The 15,792-nt window shown below is 39.4% G+C and overlaps 1 protein-coding gene across 1 annotated transcript in view; it reads right to left on the bottom strand.

The window, feature by feature from the left end:
* The window catches only part of LOC128116865 (fibronectin type III domain containing protein 3C1-like), a 68,412-nt gene that overhangs the window by 16,964 nt on the left and 35,656 nt on the right, over positions 1 to 15,792 (bottom strand). The window contains exons 5-12 of the mRNA XM_052748492.1: positions 9,056 to 9,132; positions 7,136 to 7,415; positions 4,851 to 5,561; positions 3,401 to 3,456; positions 2,951 to 3,093; positions 1,631 to 1,690; positions 1,071 to 1,209; positions 493 to 546 (exon numbers count right to left, since the gene is read on the bottom strand). Coding sequence (XP_052604452.1) covers positions 493 to 546; positions 1,071 to 1,209; positions 1,631 to 1,690; positions 2,951 to 3,093; positions 3,401 to 3,456; positions 4,851 to 5,561; positions 7,136 to 7,415; positions 9,056 to 9,132 — 1,520 coding nt within the window. The remainder of the gene's footprint in view (positions 1 to 492; positions 547 to 1,070; positions 1,210 to 1,630; positions 1,691 to 2,950; positions 3,094 to 3,400; positions 3,457 to 4,850; positions 5,562 to 7,135; positions 7,416 to 9,055; positions 9,133 to 15,792) is intronic.

The raw sequence follows: 15,792 nt of genomic DNA on the forward strand, positions 1-15,792 counted from the left end.
GCAAAGGAAAAAGTAGTTTTCTCCTACAGAGTCTCAAATCACACCTAAGGGCAGGCCCCATGCCCAGCAGTAGTTGGCCAACACAAAATGAACTCAAGGGTAATTTTGGAGGTTTTTTAGTCACTTATAATGCTTTGTCTGGGCATTCTTTTAAAAAATCCTATAGGTCTTTTGCTTATATATTATGGTTTCCAATTTTGTGTTGGAATGTGTGTGTCTCTGTGTCGATCTGTGTTTCTTGGGATTTTCTTTGGCACTTTTTTTCTATTCATTTGTTTGTTTTGTCCTGTTCAAGTTTGTTTGCTTTTATTTTATCTTGTTTTATTATTTCCTTCTTTCTTGTTTTAGATGCCTGTTTTCTAATGAGAGAGAATAAGGAAGGGTGTGGATTTGCATGGAGGTGGGGAGGGGATCAGGAGTTGAGGGAGGAGAAACAGTAATCTGCATCTATTATATGAAAAAAATTATTTTAATAAAAATAAATATGCATACCTCATCCCATTCCAAAAGAAAGCTGCTTATTTTGGAACCATTATCATTGGAACCCTGAAAAGATCAGAATGATAAAATTATGATGGGTTATTTTTACATAATATATATATATATATATATATGTTGCATAGATTATGTACATGTGTATTCATTTAAAGTGGAATAAATTACTGCAAAAACTTGTCAAACACTTGTTTTCATGGCAATTCATATTTAAGATCAAAACACATGCTTTACAGTCTACAAGACACACACTGATTCTATACTTTGTGTTTTCGGACTACATAAAGGAAAGAAATTGAAATTAATACCTAAGGAAATTTACTGGTAACTGTGATGACTAACACCAAAATTGAAGTGCTGGAAAGGGGTAGTTCACTTTTTATTAATTCTCTTAGTTACACTAACATTTCTCAATTCACTTGGCAGGACTTCTCAGAAAGAAGAGACAGATCATTGTGAAGACAAGTGTTAGAGGAGTAAGTTAGATGAAGCATGCATCATCTGTCTTTAAAATTCAGGATACAGGACACTGTTTTAAAGTCACATTGAGACGCTTTTGCCAGTAAAATCCTTACTTTCCAATGTAGATTCAGGCTGTTCTTGGTTCTGCTAATTAGTTTGGGTGCAAGTGGAGGGTCTGGTTCACAGCCAGGTGTTGTGAAGCTAACCACTTCAGACACGCTTCTGTGTTGTGCATCTCTTATGGTTGTAACTCTGAAAGGGTAACAGAAATTGTTGCAAGCTTTCAAGTAGTGAGTTGCAAGATTGTGTTTCTAGATACATTTCTTTGTTGTTCTTTTGTTAGCATATACTGATGATACATAGTAATGGCTTTATGACATTTTCATATATGATCATACTCTCTCCTTCCCCATTATGCTCTTTTGCTCCTTTCCCACTCCCACTGACCCCCTTTTTCCTTCCTAAGTCCCCCACTTTCTACTTTCATGGATTTTTTTGAGGGGGATAACCTAAAGAGTTTAACTAGGGTTGCTTACATGACTATGGAGGTGAGGTTCTTTGCTGGTCAATAGCTAGGCTGACTTCAGGAATTCTAAGTACTAAACTCATATAGCTTAAGGAGTCTTGGCTGGCTTACAGGCTGGTGGTAGGTTGTGTAGGACAGAGTTCTTACCTTACAAAGTAGATTGTGCAGGGCTGTAGATCTTGTAGGGCCACAGTAACTTCGCCACCACTGTGAAGATAATATTTGGTTATATGGAATCTCACATATATTTAACAGCTAAGTACACAGTCCTAGTCTCATAACTAAATGACTGACTAAGAACCATAATTTTCCTTGAAGTTTGGATAACTTTAAATCACTTTTTATGTGTGCAAAATAATGTTATTAGTAGGCTAGAGCTACCCTTGAGGAGCAGCAGCCTCACCACCCATACCAAGTTTCTGAGGGCTATGATCCGGGAGATATGTGGTTTTCACTAGCTAGTGGACACACCACAGAGCTGCTCTAAGTTTCTACCACAGGCGCTCAAGTTCAGAGAGTGGGATGCCCATCCGCACATCTGCACCAAGAGGAAGCTGGAGGAGCTGAGCAAGGTGCTGCGAGTTATCAGAAGTACTGAGTTTGGCCTGTCCCCTTGCATCAATAAATCTATACCACACGTCAAAAATGATAATACTAATTCAAAGCAGTCAATTTGCATTTTACTACTGCAAACATTTAACCAAAATAGTACAGAGTTACTTTTAAGTAGCTCATTTAAAAGAGTGTAGATACCAAAAGCTTCAAAGAACACCATGTCTCAAGCAATTCATTCATTCAGTTTCATAGGGATGTTTCTGGGGTGGGACCCTATCTGGCCACACAAATAGAGGGATTATGTTCCCGAAACTATGTCTTCCTGAGCAAACAAAAACACCTAAGTGTATTTCACCACACCAAGGAACTCCTAAAAAGACCCTTCTAAAAATTGAAGGGATTGATATTTTTAAGCAAAGCCTACTTAAAAGCCTTTAGGGGTAATCAGAGATGTAAGCAAACAGGCAGTCTTCTCATCTTGCTGGGGCTCCTCCTCTTTCCCCTCCTTTTCTTCATAATGTTGAAAGCTAAGTTCTATTTCTTTTTAAACTAGTAATGTGTGTAAAATATGTGACGTACTAGAAAAGGATTTCCATGCAGGTTAATTTTGCATATCCCTGTCTCCTACCCAGTATAGAGGGTTGTGGGTTATTGATTCTTAAATCTCATAATTTTACCTGCTAATAGCCTGTAGCTGAAAATGGATGAGCTGATATTTAAATAACATACTGTGATCTAATGAGCTTTTTGGATTGATTTGGAAACCTACTACTCGAAAACTACCCCTGTCAAAAAGAAAAATTTAGGGAAAAAAAATGAAGAATTTAGCCTAGGTATAAGTTGGGGCATAATGACTATATGGTTATACAGTACGTTTGAACTGAATAATGAGAAATAATTAAAAAGACTTACTTATAAATGTTTTTATAGGTTCCATTTTTACCATTGCTAGACAGCGCCAATTCAAATGTCACAGGAGAATTAATATGATCACATTTTTCAGTACTGTTCAGAGTCCATGAAATAGTAGCAGATCGTGTTTGGATATTAGAAACCTAAAATGATGAAAACGCAAGGAGTATACTTAAAAATCATAATCTGTAATTTTGAATCCAGTCTTTCTTAAGTCTCATTTGATATTAGGTGTAATTCCCATATTAGGTGCTGAAATACTGTGATTAAATTAGCCATTAATTTTATCTTTAATGATACTGCATTGGATTTCATTGCTGGAGGAGATTATGAAAATTTTAACACAGTAAATGCTTAAATGAGTCTTCTACTAAAGAAAAAGTGCTGTGAGTTTTCAGGGTTTAGACTGGAAAGGTAAAAGAGCATGAAATCATCACCTCTGTTACTTACCACAGGTTTTTCAATGTTGAAACAGCATGACTGTATTCTGTATTCTGTACGGTTTTCTAAAAGTAAGAAAAAAAAAACCCATCTCAAACAAAACAATGTATTGGCAAAAACAAGAGAAAAAAGTTAAACCTGTTATCACTCTACAAATACATCAGCACAACGAAAAATACTAAGACCTAATGACAACTTACATTAAACACTTAAAACAGAACCTGGTCAAAATATGTATTAAACTCTAGCAGGATATGTACAAGATTCCTTAATTTAAATAAAATCAGACAAACTAAGTAGGATTGAAATTTGCAATGTTTCATTAGAAGACAACTAAAAAGTTTCAAGGACATGCAAATTTTACAAGAAGATATATTTTTAAATGTGTGTGTGTGTGTGTGTGTGTGTGTGTGTGTGTGTGTGTGTGTGTGTTGCTAGGAATTTAATCCAGGGCCTTTGGCATACTACATAAGCACTCTACCACTGAGATGCATTTAAAAACTTTTCATGATTTTAAAAGGCAGCCTAATTATGATTTTGCATACACTATTTGGCCTTCAAAAGTAGAATGAGAGTTCTGTCATTTGATACAACATACATAAACCCAAAGGACATTATACCAAGTGAAATAAGCCAAGCACAGAAAAACAAATGCATAATGACCTCACTTACATGTAGAATTTAGTAAAGTTGAAAGAAACATTACCAGGAGTGGGGTGAAAGTTAAAGAATGGGTAGCTGCTGAACAAAGGGAATAAAATTTCGTATGGGAGAAATAGGTTTTGAGAGCTATTGTATCACAGGGTGATTCTGGTAAATATAAGGTGTATTTCAATATAACATACATGCATTTCAAATATTTCAACATAGAAAACCCGACTGGCAAGTGAGATGACAGGTGTTAGTTAGCCTCACTTAGTAATACCACATTATATTTATATATTACATATATGTGTGTGTCAAAATGTCACACTGTACTTTATATACATATATATATGTTTATTATTTGTCAACTAATAAATTAAAAAGAAATTAGAAAAACGTGGAGGTACAAGTATAATGAGGTTAAGAGGAAGCAGAAGCAGAGAATGGCATGTTAATATTTAAAGTGGGTTGACGAGGTGACATTGGAGAATAATGGTGCTTTCTACCAAGCACTATGACCTAAGTTTGAGCCAGGGACCTGCATGCTTGAAACGAGAAAACAAACTCCCACATGTTGGCCTCTGATCTCCCTCATTCACAGACATGCACAGACTAAATAAATAATTATGTGTAGTAGAAATTTACTTAAAAATGCATTGAGAGGGGTTGGGGATTTAGCTCAGTGGTAGAGTGCTTGCCTAGCAAGCGCAAGGCCCTGGGTTTGGTCCTCAGCTCCAGAAAAAAAAATGCATTGAGAGTCCAAAATATTTGGCTTGAGTACTCATTGGCAACAAAGCTGGATTCCTTGGTTTACCTTTTAGTGCTGCATTTGACGACAGAGCCTTCTTCTGCTTTCCACCTGATATCTGCTTATGGTCTCCACCTCTCATATTATTCTCTCTCTTTCCATGATCATTTTCAGTACAGGCTCCGGTGTTGTTGGAAATGCTGTCAGCACCAGAAGGTCTGAGAGCATTATTAACTGAAGAGGGGATATGAGCATTTTCAGAGATGGGAGCACTCTCGGAACTACCACTTGGAGTACTATCAGGAGTTGATGATTTTTGAGTTCCATCAGAGGTGACTGAATCATGACTAATTCTGGAAGAGTCTGAAGCACTAGTAATGGTGTCAGCACAAAAAGTAGTGTTTGAGGTAGACGTGCTAGGGGCATGATCAGAGGAGCTAGTGATTTTGTCAGTAGTGTTACTGTCTGGAAGACTGTCAGCAATGGTTTTTGGAGTATCGTCAATAGTGCAAGTATTCAGAGAGCAAGTGTTTGAAGTGTTGTTGTCAGTGTCAGTGAGAGTGCCTGGAGCAGTATCCACAGTGTAAGCACAAAGAGTACTAGAAGTACTGGGCATGTCAATGGCTTTGTTCGGAAGCAAAGGAGTGTCATTGAACATGGAGCTAGTCTTATGTTCACCAAATTGGCGATCTCTCAGTTTCTTCTTTGAATAGTCTCCCATTTTAACAATCCTTTCATCAAATTGGTTATGATTTACTCTTCCATGAGGATAGGTTTCTAAAAAAGATAATGTGACAATGTTCAGTAATTATAATAACCATATTCTCTCAAGTTCTTTCTTCCACTTAACCATCAAAAGAACACTGATAAATCATGCTTTACTTAAAAATATTTTTTACTTTGCTTCAATCCAAATACTTGATATTTATGTATATGTTCTCTATATATGTATTTATGATATACTGATAGGTATGGAAAATATGAGCAAATAAGTATTGTCCTAGATAGCAATTTCACTTTCAAATCCTAAGGTCTTATGATTGTGATGACAATCCTCCAGTGACTTTTTTTTAAAAAGATTTATTTATTTATTTATTATGTATACAGTATTCTGCCTGCATGTGTCCCTGCAGGCCAGAAGAGGGCACCAGATCTCATTACAAGTGGTTGTGAGCCACCCTGTGGTTGCTGGGAATTGAACTCAGGACCTCTGGAAGAGCAGTCGGTGCTCTTAACCACTGAGCCATCTCTCCAGTCCCTCCAGTGACTTTTATATTCCCAAGAGATAGCATTAATAGTCAAGATTTTTATGATTTTCTAATATGATTTTCTAGATCAGTCAGGAAAAGTACGTACCACAAATTACATGCTATATAGAAGCAAAAGAAATATTTATAAAAATACAGTTCAATGAGTAGTTTACCTGAGACATAAACTTTAGGCATTATAAGCATTTTGCCTATGGACTATCATCAGCCCTAAGATATATGCATGATATACAATCATTCATGAAATGTTATTATCCTCTACTTTATCCAACTTTAATAACTATCTAAATCTGTTTGCTTTTAACAAACTGAAAATGTTTCCTATTTTTCCACTTTTATAAAATTTTCTGTTTCAAATGGCACATATTCATTGTGTTGTAGTGATGGGTTTCATAAAAACATTTTAAAACAACTATATCATGTACTTTGCCCATATTTACCCCCTTACCTTCCCATTTCTTTCCCTTCCCACTCCTGCTCTTCCCTAGTTTTTGAGAAGTCCTTCTTTTTATCCTCCTCCTCTTCCTTCTCTACCTCTGCCTCCTCCTCTTCTTGAGACAAAAATCGCATGTATCCTAGGCAGGCTTCAAACTCCAGGAGAGGATGACCTTGAACTTCTGATCCTCCTGCTTCCACCTCCAGAATGCTGACACTCTAGGTATGTACCACCATGTCTAGTTTTATGTGGTACTGGAGATGAAATCCAGGGCTTTGTGCATGCTAGGCAAGCACTCTACTAACTGAACAATATTCTCAATTCCCAGCCAGTATCACTTACACTTCCATGTCATATCTATATTTGTGTCTCAATGACAATGGTTTGCATTTAAGAAAAGTGTATACCGGGCCTGGGGAGATGGTACAATGGTTAAGAGCACTGGGTACTCTTCCAGAGGATTTGGATTCAATTCCCAGCCCCGACACAGCAAACAACTGTCTGTTAATTCCAGTCCCAGGGGATCTGATGCCCTCTACTGGTTTCCATAGGCACTGCACACAAATGGTGCAGAGGCATACATTCAAGCAAACACTCTGTACAAATAAAAACAAATAAAATCTCAAAAGAAGAAAAGTGTATACTACCAAGATGCTCCTGGTATATAAATGTTGCTGGTGCTGGTGGTAGTGGTGGTGGAGGTAGTGGTGCGGGTGGTGGCATCTGCTGTGGAACAGGGTCTTGGATGTAAGTGACTGGAAATTCCCCTTGAACTGGGGGATACACCAGTTGAGAGGCCTGTGGGTATGTGAACTGTGCTGGCGCTATGAAGGGCGGCAGTGGTTGCACAGGAGCAGGCAAGGACATGGGATAATCTGGTGTCGGAGGCACAATGATCATTTTTTGAATTCCATTTTCTTCCACCACCTAAAACAGAAGACAGAATCATACGTACATATTAAAATTCATAGAAATCATTAAGCTTTAGATTTATATCATATCCTGTTAATCTGGAAATCTAAGACATCAAGGACCAATAATCAAGATCATTCTTCTTTTTCCCCATGTATCTTGATTTCTTTTGAGACAGGGTCTCACTATGGAGTCTTTGGAACTCACTCTGTAGACCAGGCTGGCCTCAAACTCAGAGATCCACCTGCCTCTGCCTCCCAAGTGCTGGGATTAAAGGTGTGTGTCACCATGGTTGGCTTTTTTTTTTTTTTTAAAAAGAGGTAATTTCTGACACATTTCTAAACCTTAAAGTGAACCATATAATTTAAAACTACCCTTCCTAATCCTTACGTCCTCAATGCTTCACAACTGGAGACTACCGTGAATTTCTTAAGAACACTTCGAAAACTTCTTGTTTTCCTTCTTTTTATTGTACCACAGCAGCATTCTTATTCTGTATTTTACTTTCCTTTTTATTTAGTAATATACCTTGGAAGACTTTTCTGCATAGGTTTATAAATCACCCCCCCCCCCCCCCTTTGAGACAGAGTCTAACTATGTAGCTCTGGTTGTCCTGGAACTCATTCTGTAAACCGGGCTAGCCTTGAACTCACAGAGATCCACCTGCCTCTGCCTCTCACTAGTGCCGGGATTAAAGGCGTGCGCCACCACACCCAGCTCTATTTTCCCAATTTTTTGCTTATTTTTATTCTGCTCCATTATCTGCAGATATATACTACACAAACTCATTTATAGGCGCTGGTCTGTTTTCAAACCTCTTTGTGATTGTAAACAGCACTGTAAGGAATATTATATATATATGTATATATATACACATATATATATACATATATATGATTAATATATCATTTCAAAGTTGTAAAAATGTGCCTATCTGTTAAAGAATTTACTTATTAAAGAATTTAAAGTGAAATTGCTGAGTGCAGGCACAAGTGCATGCATCTCTTCATTAGGTATTTTCTTACTAATAATTTTGTTTAGAATTAATGTGCATTATACTGACTTGTTTGGCATGTTCTGCATCTACACTGCTATGCAATATACACAACCAAATAAGCTATGGAGACGGATAACAACACATCTTCTCAATTCTATATTTTCAAAGTCATTGAATATTTTCTTAATCTCAGTAGGAGTGTTATCTGCCTGCTCATTTTAGATACAAAATAAATATTTGAGGAATTTCTTAAAAGTTTTCTTAGGTCTTTAAGAATGAAACATTACTGAGTTGAAAATACTATGTGATTTTAAAGACTAAAGATTTTACATTATCGGAAACCATTACTGTAAAAATTGTAATGGTACTTAAGGTGGATTAACAAACTTTACAAAGCACTGGAAGTTTATTAAATATTACACGATAGAAATTCAGTAAACAATTAGGTATCATTTATGAGGCGATCTAAGGGAGGTTTGGTTAAAGTCAATCACTTGAAATAATTACAGCTAAAGGTTTAGTTAAAAGCAAAATTTAAAGAAATGACAACAGCTAAGTAAATACATATTTCTGAAAATCTATTATCATACAGTGACATAGTAAAAATGTTAAATGATAATATAGAACTAGACACCAAACAAAAACCACATTAGCATACCTGAGATCCGTAACCAGGCGGAAGGTATATTGGTGGAAAACTACCGGTTGGTGCTATCAGAGGTACATCTGCAGGTCCTAAGAGAATTATTAATGAATTTTAAACAAAGTCCATTACAGAATCCAGTTAACTTTGCAGAGTGAAAATCAGCACTGAGCTTCAACAATAGCCATTGTTGTATATTCACAAAGCCCATTGCCAAAGTATAGATGAATCACTGGAAATTCATTTCAACCAATGGAATATAATTAGGGGATATATAACGAGTACTGGGTAAAACATATATTATAAAAATATTGGCCAGTTCACTGTGAATGAAAATGAACTATCAGCTTTCTGCTAGTGTTCTTTCACTTACCATGACTATACTGCCTAAAGTTTTACTGTGTCATAAAATAATTTCTTGCAGTGATATGACCTAATACAAACGAAAGGAAATTTTATTTCAGGATGTCCTTCCAATAATATTAAAGCAAATATATACACATATATGTATGCAACAACAATTAATGAAAAAAGAGGCCTGTAAGAGAGCAAGGAGGGCTTTATGGAATAGTTTGGAGGGAGAAAAGGGTAGGGGGGAATGATGTAATTATATTATAATCTCAAAATAAAAGAAATAATTTAAAAAGTGAAACAGGGGTCTGGGGAGATGGTTCAGTGGTTAAGAACACTGCCTGATCTTTGAGAGGACCTGGGTTTGATTCCCAGCTCCCACATGGTGGCTCACAACCATCTGTAACTCCAGGTCCAGGGTATCTGATGCCCTCTTCTGGACTCCATGAGCACTGCACACACATGGTGCACAGATGCACATGCAGGTAAAACACTCATACACGTAAAATAAAAATAAATACATCTTCAAAAAATAAAAAGGTGAACAGTTTTTAGGAAATAGCCTACTATAAAGAAGGGCTTAGAATTATTCCTGCAATGCTGCACTTTTATATCACATATTATATGATATGCAAATGTACGTATCAACTATAAGTTACAGTACAGATACTTATATGTCATCATTCTTTGGGTTATTTCTAATTATTATAATTAGTATTAAGTTATAAGAATATATGGGTTTTTAAGGTCCTAGAATGGTAATTTGTGAGTTCATGATGAATATTACATACCAATCATTTAAAATCTATTGTTAGATGATATTTTCAGAAGATCTGGAGACACAGGTGCAGAGACAAAAAGCCCAACAAGATAAAAACAGAAATTCTCACACTTTCAAAATCAGACTGACCAATCAGAACTTCACTGCAGTCACTTGAGATTTCTTAGATAAACATTTAGACTCTTCTTTAAAAAATGATTTAGTTTTATTTGATGTATATGAATGTTTGTCTGCACGTATGTATGTGGACCATGTGTTTGCCTGGTGCCTGCAGAGTCCAGAAAAAGTTGTTGGATCTACTGGAATTGGAGTTACAAATGGTTGTGGGCTGCCTTGTGAGCTACTAGGAAATAAACCTGGGTCCTCTGCAAGAGCAAACAGACTTCTTTAAGTCCTTAGCAAGAGTATAACTTCCTATGAACCTCACTCCAAATGGTAAATCTCAAGAAAGAAAATGGGTGCTATGAAATTTACTGCTTAACAAAATAGTCAGATGCTACTATCCAGATGTGAACCCCCACAAATGGCATGAAATAACACTAAATAACTTTCCTTTAAAAGAATTCTCATTCTCCTTCAAGGGGTGATTCTTTCTCTGAGAATTTTCTTGCTGTGTTTCTGTCTTTGCAGCATATTTTCTTTTATTTTTTTGGTAATTTCACATATGTATACACTGTATCTTGGTCATACATATCCTTCCCTCCAGCTCTTCTCACCCTTCCAACATATCCCCCGTTTCCTTTTACATCCTCTTATTTTTAAAACATATAATCCACTAAGTCCAGTTAGTGCTGCTAGTGTGTGTGTGTGTGTGTGTGTGTGTGTGTGTGTGTGTGTGAGTTCAGCCACTGAGGCATAGGCAATCTACCAATGGAGACCCTTCCACAAAGAGAAGTGACCCTCACTCAACAGCCGTCAACTACCATTAGCTCCTCAGCTAGGGGTGAAGCGGGAAGCTGGAATTTAACTATCCTCATCTTGTGGTGATCTTATGCAATAACCACAGCTGCTGAGTTCATGTGCAACAGCCATGTCACGTCCAGAGGCCAGCCTTTCACAGCAGTCCTCTCCATCCTCTGGCTCTTGTGTTCTTTCTGATCCCACTTCCAAGATATTCCCTCGGCCTTTTTTTTTTTTTGGCATGCATGCGTGTGTGTGTGTGTGTGTGTGTGTGTGTGTGTGTGTGTGTGTGTGTGTGTGTGTGTGTGTGTTGATATAGATGCTCTATCTACTGTGGAACATTCACAATTGCTAATTCTCAGCATTTTGAAGAGTTCTGAGTCTCTTATTAACTATTACCCTCTGCAGTAAGAAGCTTCTGTGGCTAGGGTTGAGAGCAGCACAAGTCTGTCACTCCTTGGAGCTAGAGCGTTTAGTGTATTCGTTTTAATATTTCCTTGTCTGTTCTGGTCTGGTAAATACTTTTACCCTGGTGCCTTTGGCTCAGCACTGTTGTTTTTGATAAACTTTGGTGGCGAGAAGAGTACTGTTTTCTTGCCTCTTTTGGCCTTTTTTTCAGTCTGGTGATTATGGTAGTCAGCAAAATAGGCTTGGGCTGTTTTTGGTGAGATCCAATGGCTTCTGAGCTATGACTCTGAATTAGTATTACTTATCAAGGAGTTCATTTGTGTCCCTTGTGGAAAGGCTTACTTCTTGTTTGCGACTGGAAGACTCTGGGCACAGCTATTCTTTGGAGGGAACTGAAGGCAGTGGAAAGGAGGAAAGTCCACTGTAAGTCTACAAGGCTAAGGGAGCCATTCTCACTGAGGCTGAGGTGCGGCTGGCAGCTTGTCCAGAATGAACGCACATGTACTGTGAGGACTCCTCCTTCTTTTGCCCCTCCTCTCACTTTCTCTGTCCCAGCATTTGCTGCTGCTTTGCAAAAGGGGAGGCACTAAGCTGGTTGTTATCTTCTCCAGGACTATGAGTCCTCTCCTCTCCCTCACAACCGTTTTATGGTCAATCTTGGTCTGCGAGATTTCCTTTCAAGGCTAATGTAGCCTGACTAACTGAATGGGCTTGGTTCTGGACTGAAACTGTTCTCCTTCTCCAAGTTAGACGGCTATTTTCAGAGAATGCCCCAGCTTAGAACATGCCTCAGACAGGACAGTACAGCAAAACTGGATCTCATCTCGGACTACAGGGGAAGTCCACTGCCCTCAAGAAATACCTTCCAGATGAATACCGCAACTCTCGTCAGACCCACCGCCTGTATCTTCTCTGACTGAGCCCTGGGATGTGGTTTCAAATCTGGCCTAAATTGATCCCTACTCTTAAAAAAGAACAAAAAAATCCTTATTTTATTTTGTAACAAAATTTAGCCCTTATACCCACTCCCAGATCAAGAATGCTTGTCACCTCATGGCATATTGAGCTGTAACTACATCCTACAGTTAGATCTATATTGTTGCAATTTATGAAAAGACTCTGAGGTCCCTTATATCCAAGTCTCCATGGCTGTGTCACATGATCTTCAGTTGTGAGAGAGATATCCTATGTGCCTTAGTAGATTCTCCCACACTATTCCATGACCTCTAAAATTAGTCCTGGGTGATAGCCTTGCTAAGTCTTCATTTGTGAACACTCAAGGCTCTGCTCAATCTATGGTTAGTTAGGTCAGGGTTATGGTGTGGTGCCTGATTTGTAGCTCCACTGGTCCTACCAGGCCACTGAATTAGAATCTGGGGTGGGGGGAGGATTTGCCAAGACTGTATCTTGTCTGTCTATTAGAGGGAGTTTTGAAAAGGGTCACTATCAAACTTAATAACTATAACACTTTGTGAGAGATAACACAGAGATGCTCCCAAGAACCCTTTTCGCTTTCAATCTAGGCTAGTTGAAACTGTGTGGAAGTATACTAATTTGGCTGCATGTCAGAAAGCCAAGTCATCCTGGCTGTACACTTTACAAGGCAAATCTCTCCAGATATTAGATAAAAGCTTAAAGGAATCCTAAGCTCTTGCTTCACTTTATTAGACAGGGCCTTCAAGATCTCGGCCATAAGGGGACCTAGGGAGCCAAGGATGCATATTAGAAGAGTAAAGAGAGAAGGAGCGAGGTCACTACATGGCTGCCACAATTGTCTATTCTCTGCTCATGTCGGGAAACCCTAGAGCTCTATTTGGTAGCCACCCTGTTCTGTCACAAGGAACTGGCTCATTTATGGGCCACAGGATTCTTTCCTGTTATTGCAGTTGTTAGCAAGGACACTTGAGCCAGTAGTGCTAAAAGTTACCAGGCTATAAGCTCCCCCAGGACATGTCCAATCTACACAGTATAGGCCAATGGGAAGCAAGAAAGTCCCTCTTTTCCTTGTGAGGGAAGGCCAATTTCCACCCAAAGAACCCATCCTCAGATCAAAGCTTAAAAAGGACAACTGCCCATGATTTTGTGAGAGAACAAGAGCATGACTGAGAGGCAACCTCCATTCCAGCCTCATCTCCTCCTGTCATTAAATTCCAGTTTGAATAGCCCCTTCTTCCTGTGACTAGCAGTTTTAATTTCCTGTAGTCAGCTTCTCAAAATTCACACCACTAACACCATTCCTGCACATTTGAGTTTAACCATGACTATTACTTGCCCAACCTGACCTCAGCCCCTTCCCCAGCTCTGATAAAACCGTAGCCCGTAAGATGATGAGAGATCTTCTTAGGTTTATTTCAAAACAAACCTGTCCACACAGCTGTGAATCTACCTCCTCAGAGCCAGGATCTTCTTGCATCCCAGGAAGCAGTTGACAGTGGTAGCTGCTCCTGGGCTCGATCCTGGGGACTCCTTGGCTTTCACCCCATTCCACTTCACTCCTTTATTTCAGCCTTGCCCTCAGATCACAGAGATGGTTGCCAACTTTGTAGGTGTATGGGGTCCTGGTCAGGACATTACTCCCTGCTAGACACCCCAAACCATCTGCCCATCTGCAGGATTTAGCCCCTCTCTGACTCCTTCTGGGTACTGGGTAACCCATTGGGCTGGATCTCTCTCTCTCTCTCTCCCTCTCCCTCTCCCTCTCTCTCCCTCTCTCCCTCCCTCACTCCCTCCTTCCTCTGTCTGTCTCCTCCCTCTCCCCTCTCCTCTCCTTTTCTCCCCTCTCTTTTTCTTTCCTCCTCTTCCTCCTCCTCCCCTCTCTCCATCACCTCCTCTCACATTCCCTGCTTTAGCAGCTCTGGCACTGTGGAGGCGTCCCGATCTGTACGTGTACTGTTGAGTGACCTGCTCTCTTTGCTTCTCTCCCAAGGTGACTAAGAGATCACCTGGGGTACTGCCCAGATTTGGCTTCTCCAGGAGATGTCCCACAGGTAAGTGACATCTTGAAAGGGACACTGGTCTGGGGTCTTCAGAACATCCTGGGCTCTCCTCACCACCATGAGTTTCCAATTTTTCCTCCAAATACCTTCAACATCCCCTTTAAGGTGTTTTTTGTCTAACCTCTCTAAATTGGGTCTTGGGAGTGAAATCTGACCCAGTAAATGGCTTGGCACCAATATAAATTGGACAATGAATGGCACATCTGAGTTGGCAAATTCTCAAGGATCTTGATCACTTTAGGACTAGAACCAGAAAGTGTCAGGAAGCTCTCTATGTACAAGATTTCTGCCTCCTTGATGGCTTTTCCTATGTTGATCCTGTTCTCCTACCCCAATTCTCCTCTGGAAAGAGACTGCTCCTTTCATTCTCCCTTGGAGACTCTACCCTTAGAGCTGCTGCTGATTGCCCCTCCCAAACCATCTCCCATCCGGTGCCTCAACCTGCTGCTCTTGAGCCCAGAGCCTCGCTCACTGAGCATTGGCACAAGGTACAAAGTGGAGAATACTTCTGTTGTCCAACTCCTCTACACTGCTCTCCCAACTACAAGAGCATACGTTACTGAAAGACCAACCCGAGATTCCACATTTCATACCCCAATTCATTTGTTCCTTCTAGGACATAGCTCTTATGCACTCATTTTTCATCTTATCCCACTGTCCATTTCCTTTACTAGGAAGGGACTTGCTTCATAAACTTGGATTTACCATAAGTCTCTCTTGGCTATCAAATTATCCTCAATTTATCCTCTTGTGCTAGATTGCACCCGAGGGTGACTCTCTCCCATCCCTCAATCCTGTTTTTGTCTCTAAAGTCAACCTGTTATATAGGACACAAGCCACCTGACAACTGTTCAACACCATCATCTGGTGCTCATTTCCCTCAGACATCCTTTTGATTTTTAACAATTCTGAAGTACCCATTTTCCCCTGCCAGGCTGCAGGGACTTAAACCCATCACCTCTTACTTCCCTGTGAATATCTCCATGGCCACAAACTCGCCCAACAACATGCCCATCCTCACTGTTTGAAAGCCCAATGTTCCTACCACCTCCTACAAGACTTTTGACTTAGTTCCATCCACTCATGTATCCCCCAACCTTCTACTATTTTCTCTCAGATCCCCCAGACATCAAATCCCTTTTCAATGTTGGACTCAAAGTTGCTTCCTTCACCATTATCCTCTAGTCAAATCTTGGAACTTTCTTCTTTCATTTGAACTGACCCTGAGTCTAACTTCTCCCAGTGACTTACCTGAACTGTACTCCTCAGGGATTCTGAGATGGCTCCTACCACTTTGGAAAAGTTCTTCAAAGGTA

The sequence above is a fragment of the Peromyscus californicus genome, unplaced genomic scaffold (assembly GCF_007827085.1).
Source record: "Peromyscus californicus insignis strain IS unplaced genomic scaffold, ASM782708v3 Scaffold_10__1_contigs__length_136768540, whole genome shotgun sequence".
In the NCBI taxonomy this organism is placed as follows: domain Eukaryota; kingdom Metazoa; phylum Chordata; class Mammalia; order Rodentia; family Cricetidae; genus Peromyscus; species Peromyscus californicus.